The 7669-nt window shown below is 31.2% G+C and overlaps 1 protein-coding gene across 1 annotated transcript; it reads right to left on the reverse strand.

Annotated features, from left to right (window-relative positions):
* Window positions 1-890: 890 nt before the first annotated feature.
* Window positions 891-7207, reverse strand: LOC127702771 (uncharacterized). Its single transcript, XM_052207075.1, has 3 exons — window positions 7028-7207; window positions 3368-3557; window positions 891-2320 (listed from the first exon to the last, which is right to left on the reverse strand). The coding sequence occupies exons 1-3, from the start codon at window positions 7205-7207 to the stop codon at window positions 1929-1931; spliced, it is 762 nt and encodes a 253-aa protein (XP_052063035.1). The 3' UTR covers window positions 891-1928.
* Between the last annotated feature and the right edge of the window lie 462 nt (window positions 7208-7669).

Here is a 7669-nt window from a genome sequence, read left to right on the forward strand (position 1 = left end):
ACTAGAGAATTTATAAGAAGTAGTGGATTCGGAAACGATAATCAACTTGCGACTCAAGTCGCTCGTTGATTATCGATTGCGAATCCACTCCTTCTTATAAATTCTCTTATACGTAATATTGACAATGTTAAATGTTTTAGTGCTATTAAAAATATATATCAAAATCAATTCATTATCTAATTTCTTTTATCTCCTTCAAAGAATCAATTCAATGAAAATTTCACAACCAAATATATGAAAAACAAAATACATTTTAATATGTACCGATTGCATACAAACGTATCCGATAGAATCTTACAGAGATATTTGTACATAAAATAAAGTAAAATAGAAACATAATTGGAACAGACTATACAATTTTCCAATCAGTAAACCTTTTGTCTTTTTTGTTTATATAACCATTTGATAATTGGGGTAATTAAAAGTGGGCAAAGCAGGATGTAACCATAAACCGCTGATATCACCCTCAGTTTTTGGTTGGGTTCGTGTTGTTCATTCTTTATTTTTTCTATGTTGTGATTTGTGTACTGTTGTTTGTCTTTTTTTCTTTTTTGTTTTGTTTCCATGACGTTGTCAGTTTATTTTCGACTAATGAGTTTGAATGTCCCTTTGGTATCTTCCGCATCTCTTTATGATAATCTGAAATGAACCAGTGTTCTTTGTTGATCCAGTGCATTAAATCTGTTCTTTAATTTTAATTTCAAATACTTCATTCACATATAGGCTATCAAACACATGCATTTAATGTGTATCAAACGACGATTTCATGTATGATGTAGGCAGTTATGAAAAATCTATTTGAAGTATATTTTTTTTATTCACACAATGACACCATAGCATACACAACACAATGTTATACATTACTATTCAAGGTAGTACAGAGGTGTAAACAATAATAACACTTTGAAATGTAGTTTATGTTTTAGATGATTCATATTTTAAGATTTTTCTTGTCTTATAACATGTATAATACATCGAGGGATGTCAAGATTGATCCAATGAAAGAACGACCGTAGGTGTGTCTTTCTTTATGCAATCTTTACACTACAAGTTGTGTCATTTAAATGAAAAACATATGAATATTCATTATCTGACTAATATACCGTAAAAATATTATTTCAAGTCACATAAATTTATGATAAGTTCATATTCATAAATGGAAAACAGCTTCCAAATTTATAGACCGAATGACGATGTAGTTAGCTTATTCTACAGACCGTTTGCTCTTCATGCTACACACTATCAATTAATGTCAGATAAGTGGAAATAGCTAGAATTTAGTTGAATGATTCAATACTGACGATAACTGGTCATAGTAGCCATATATAACATATCACACATACATTTCCCAGTAGTGACCCACCGCTTTTCCTTGCTATTAGGATGATTTTAAATCGTACCAACTTTTGTTCACCCTATATATGTTACAAGATAATTTCCTAACGGAGTTTAAGTTAACCAAAATTAAAGGAAAACGACGAAATTCTTACGGTTAATGTACTAAACCAGTGAAAAGTTCAAAACAAAAGCTTTTGAAATTATGATTCATAGGTTGTTTTTTCGATTATTGAAGCTCAGGCGCGTTGATTTGTATAAGCATTTTAGAAAATGCATACTGTTAAAACAACAATTCCAAGGATACATTTGGTTTTTGCTACGTGATAATTTTACGCGACACAATGTGATTTGAGTAAACATTAATATCTAGGTATCATAAAACATTCGGTGTTATCAAATTCCAGTACTTGTATAGATTAGGCTAGGAACCAGTAATGTTAATACAGATGAGGCACAGTGTCTTCACCAAATGAAAAAAAAAATTGCATAGAGCATCTTACCTGAACGTTATTTTCGAAGAGTTAATCGTTTCAATGTAACTTTACTCTATGATGCAAATCTTTGTTTGAGGTAACATCTGTCTGTTTAGTTCATAGTTTTGTTGATGTCAAAGTTTCATTTCTAGTGACATTGCGTGATTCAGAACCAAATTTGAAAACAGCTTTATTACAAATTAAACTACGATAAAGAATGAAAACACGTTTGTTGCATATGTATGCAACGAAAATATAGACCCCCTGCAAAGCATTTAACAGAGACACAATTATGGAAAAGAATGAGAGGGGAAGAAACGAATCTATTATTTGTATTACCCAAGAACTGCCTGTTATTGTAAATAATTTGATGTAAACAGCTAGATTTACTGAATTTTGCTGATAGGAATCATCATTTTTCAATTTTGGAGTCGTTGCAATCGAATGTGCTGAATATATAAAGAAAAAGATGTTTAACAGACACATGATCATGATCGGAACAATAAATGCTATAATGAAAGATAATCTTTCTGAAATAAAACACATGTTCCCGCCATACCCATACAATTCTTTACCTTTGAGAAAATTTGTAAAAAGTATATTCATAATAATGATTATGGCCGGTACCCCAAATGAGTATAGAATGTATAGCAAGAGACGTTTTCGTTCTTTTGATTTACTTCTTTGTCGATAAACTAATGTCCTGCTAAATGTGCAATACATGTGAAAGGAACAAACATTCAAACAACAAAATGTACATAACCAGAAATAATGAATAAATCCACCCAGTACAATACAAAGAGTTACAATGTTTGTTTTGTTCAAACCAAATTCTAGACAAGACATAGCAAAAAATAAGGCAATGACAAGACACATGTTGTTCTTTCCCGGTAATGTACGTAACTGCTCAAAAAGGAAATAAGTAATAAAAGTGAGGAATAAGCAAATTAACGATAATATTGTACATATCAGAATTATTATCTGTAACACACTCATTTCTGAAGAAGATACCATCATACCTTTAAATGTATTCAAACAAATTCTTGGATGATCTGATCTGGTTAGGTAGAAATTGTAATAATCCAAAACAGTACTGTATTTTGGTACATTAAGTAAGTTTCTATATTTATCGAAAGTGACCTCTCTTTTATCTAATTCTATCTGTGGACACTGAAGCAAAGAACTGATGTGCGAGTGAACATATTTGTGAGATTCAGGTATCATGTTTGTCGTCTTCAGATAACATTTTGTACTATCAAACCTTTTTATATGCATATCGATCGGAAGATAAAGTGAACCATTGTCATATTTAACTATGCATTTTATAATACAATAGTCACAACCAAATTGATACTTAAATGAAAACTCATGGTTTAGGAACTGTAGAAGTTTTGTTTCAATTTCGTCTCTGCTAACAACGACATTAACGAATAATTTCAAAAATACGGATACAAGTAAATATGGTCCTATGAAATTCACATCTGATGAACACGTTGTATTCGCTTTCATAATCATCATTTCTAGAAAGGGAAACATTTTTCTATTTAAATGTCTGCCTAGCTGAATCAGAATTTCTTCTTCAATTTTTTGTAGTAAGTATCGTGTGTTTTTTATCGGAGCTTCAGATTGAACATGAACTCCAAATGTAAGTGTATAACCAAGATTAGAAGTGTATGGCAGAAGTGGTATGCACGTCCCATTAATCAATACACGTCCAGGGTAGCACACGATATCACGACATTTATCCTACAAAAGAAGTGTTTCTGTAAATCAGTTGAACAAAGATAGCTTATAGTGACAATTAATATATTGCATTATTATGGCAAGGTAATTGTTTCGTTTTTATAGGAAATTCCAACGTCAACTTCCAATTTACCGTTTCTTTTGTAATTTTAAAACATAAAATACTGGCCAGCTGTTTTCGTTAATATTACTAATGTGTATATAACAAATACTAAAAATGCTTAAAACAGTACATGTATGTTCACCCTGAATGTCTTGTTGTTTCGTTTGATTGCAACCTAATTAACGTTTACATCACATCCATTTTAAGTTATGCATATTATTATTAGATCAGTTCAGATTTAAATTAATTAGAAATAACTTTTTCGAATGAAGCCTCAGCCTTAAAAATACCGTTATACTATAGAAAGGCCATTGCCACCATTGATACTGGTGGTTACGTCATCACATCGAGGGGCGTTTAGTGTAGTGATTTTGTCATGATTTGGCCCAGTTGATCATGATTTGGTTAGGTCACTTTCTTGAAAAATTAATACATATTGGTTTAGCGAAAATAATGAAAGTTTGTCTGAAAGCGTCGTAAAAAAACATAATTACATAATGTGCCAAATGGCTAATAAAAAAGAGGCCTTTCTAATCAATTAAATGGGTTTAATCGGTGAACCCAACATGAAACTTATAGGTTAATTACAAAAATAACATAGCTATGAATAATATAATTTATATGTGCCCTGTGCATAAATCGATTGTGCTGCCATTCAACAGATTTCCTTTTAGCCTAAATCAATCTCCGAATGTTGGTTAATAATTATGTCAGGGATATATAGATGAGAGTAATTAGGTGTTAAACGGTAAAGACCGGTACGCTTTTTATCGTGGAATCCCATGGGAAAATATTTCCATCAAGACCTCGGAATGGCAAGTTAACAAGTGAGTTTTTAAACCACCAAACCGAATGCAAATAGAAAGATTTGTCATATGGGGGAGGAATGGGGGACAATCATATCAGCTAAGCGGGAGTAATCACACACAAAAATGAAAAAAAAAAACATTAACTTAAACTTAACACGCGGAATAGATTAATGACATTATTACACTAAATCATTCTTCCTTTTTTCGTTTTTTTTGTGTGTGTTGTTTTAGTAAACTACATGTACGTTTCCAATTTAGTCTCACAAAGCCTAGATCAACAATTTAAAAATGCTAAAAGCATTGTGAGTTAATGGAAATAAATAAAATCGTTAAAAAAAAATTCAAATAACTATATTATATCTATTACTTTTCTAGTAGGATTGGACAACTTTTAAATTATGAAAAATACAGGGTAAATTGGTTCATCTTCTTTTAAACGTCGACAACTGAAATTAAGGTAAATTAGAAAACTACGCAAATAAAGAATTTAAAAACGTTAAAAGTCGTCAGTTACTAACGAAATTCCGTATGAATGATCTTTGTAGCATTAGGTCGATAAAAAGGTATAAAGATCGTCGAACTTCAAAGTTTTGTTGATTTTGAAAGAACTGTTGAAAAAGAAGATTAACTTGCTTTGATTTTGAATAGCAAAATTTAGTTTTGAATAATCCAGATCAAAATTTGATGCTCTAGTGGTGCTATTTTATTCTTTCATCTAAGTTCTGATTTCCAATCCCTTTCATGAAGCTTATTTTTTATTGTGGAATCAGAGGAATCAAATTTGCCAAAACATTTACTTTTGTCGGTAAAATACAAAACTGAGACGCTTGAATCCGAATACCAACGGAAAACATCTAAAACTAACAACAATACGAACATTCCTTTCTTAAACCATCATTTACGAAATAAAAATATTCGTCGTATGTCTATTCTGAACACTTCTGAAAAATATTTAGCATCTCCTTGGCATAATTTTTTTTTTATAGTTATTATGATATAAAGAATGATGAGAAAGTGCTGTAATACGTGACCAGTCTTAAAGTTGGTTGGGTTTCTCGATTAACTTATTTCACATTGTTCATGTCGGGAGCCTTTATTTTATAATATCTATATTGTATTGGTTTTTTGTCATTGTTAAAGGTTAAACGACCACGGCCACACATAGTTGCTAACATTAACGTCATTTTGTATCTGATGGATAGTTGTATCATGGGCAATCATACCACATCTTTTTATCTTTTTAATAGATAGGAATTGGTCACCGTTGTTAAGTGATTGAGGAGCCCAAGTATTGAAAAAAATCCACATTTTTTAGCTTATAAAATTGACAACAGAACTCCATTCTGAAATACAAATTAGTAACATTATCATATGTAAATTCCTTTTTTGAGACTTTGACATTTTCCAAGTGAAAACCATATCATTGAATCTGTTATCCTTGTCGTCGTTTTACACAAGTATTTTCAATAACGTTATTGGCTTAAATTATTTAAATTAATATATCATGTTTGTTCATTGGTTCATCTATCTGACTAGTTTTTTTTCATGAGTTTTACGATATACATGTATGATTACAGAACTGAACTGTGTCGAACATGGACCAAATCATGATTCTGAATTTTCATAAATATTCGGAATTTTTAAAAGCAATTTAGATTATAATAAATCTGGGATGCACAATGAGTACACATTGGATTACCGACTTTCTACTGAAATATCAATCAACCCAACTATACAAATATTTTTTGATCAAAACGTCCATCGTTTTAAATATAACCATTTGTTGTGGTTATCGCTGGAATCAGTGTGTTTCTTCAGATATTAAGATTTTTTTCATGACCTTAAAGAAGAAATTTGTATCTACGATTCCCATATTTATACGACAAAGCTCTGTTTAATGAGACGAATAGTCGAATTTTCAATTGAACTAAGGATGGTAGTATCAAGTGTAGAAAGATAAAATATTTTGATATTACTGCAAAATTGTAGAGGGTTGCTGCTCACAAGGAAGCTATTAAACCAAGAGTACCAAGTGGTTAAGTTGAAATCATCCCTTCGTAAAATGAGAGGTCGTTTGAATAATTTTATAACATTTTCTCTTTTGGGAATGATGTGGGGGAACATGTGGGATTCTACGTTTTGTTGTTAATTCCCAGTTCTTCTGTTATGCATTCCAAATAAAAGTGTCTCCATACAAAAACAATATTTGTCATGAGAATTGGAAAAACGATAAGGCATTTACATTATAGAGCCTTATGTAAGGGTAATAAACCAGTTCACTGATTGAATATCACAGATTTTATATGCATTTATGCATTCATGACCAAACAGCTTTGAATACAATAATATAATTAAACAGCTTCTAATCAATCGATGAAGATTTTATGATTAACAATGCTTACCTTTATAGAATCATACACTTGGCTCTGTTCGCAGGTTCCGTGGCCTACGCTGTCTGCTTGTTTTTCATATGACAAAAATGAGAACAAACTACGAAAAAAAATATTATTTAGCCCACCTGCACCACCATCACACTGAAATTTCCCCAGAAAGTTATTCACATACTCGACACGTTCTTCGTTACACATTTTGCAGAATATATTCTTATATGGGAAGTGAAAGTCAATTTGAGGAAGCTGTCTACACTGTATTTGTAAACGTTCGTCAATAAAATTCCACCGACCGGTGACATTGCAATGTTGTATCATGGTTGTAGTTACATTATAAGTCGTTTCTTCCATAGCACAAAATATATTTTGATACTCATTTAGCAATGACTCGTTAAGTTTATAGTAAAAATTTAGGCTGGTAGGTGTAGACTTAAAGTTCTTACAAGCCCATGAAATATTAGTATTTCCTTTGGTATATGCCGGTTTAGTAGGACATCGTTTCTGACAAATATCTGGAACTAATGTAAATGTGCAATTAGATAAATATCGTGTTTCAAATAAGTGTGACAAAAACGCATGAAAATATATAGGAATGACATTTTTGCATATCAAAGTAAATGTCCATGGTTTTAACTTTTCAACATCGGAAAAGTTAGCTTTACGATTAGCCTTAGTGCTATTTCTGTAATGTCTACACAGGGCACAATATATATTTTTGTAGTTAGCACTTTGCTGTTTATCATGAACTGGAATAAAAGAAAACAAGTCAGATGAACCTTCTATATTATTACACATGTCAGACAATATATTAAA

Source organism: Mytilus californianus, unplaced genomic scaffold, assembly GCF_021869535.1.
Source record: "Mytilus californianus isolate M0D057914Y unplaced genomic scaffold, xbMytCali1.0.p SCAF_5, whole genome shotgun sequence".
Lineage (NCBI taxonomy): Eukaryota > Metazoa > Mollusca > Bivalvia > Mytilida > Mytilidae > Mytilus > Mytilus californianus.

What these genes read in the sequence shown, in the direction of transcription:
- LOC127702771 (XM_052207075.1), bottom strand. Translation starts at nt 7,207, where the DNA reads ATGGAAGAAACGACTTATAATGTAACTACAACCATGATACAACATTGC. An exon ending in ACGAAGAACGTGTCGAGTAT is followed by an intron (nt 3,558 to 7,027) that starts GTGAATAACTTT and finishes CTTCTTTTGTAG; the next exon opens with GATAAATGTCGTGATATCGT. An exon ending in AGAAATTCTGATTCAGCTAG is followed by an intron (nt 2,321 to 3,367) that starts GCAGACATTTAA and finishes CTTTCATTATAG; the next exon opens with CATTTATTGTTCCGATCATG.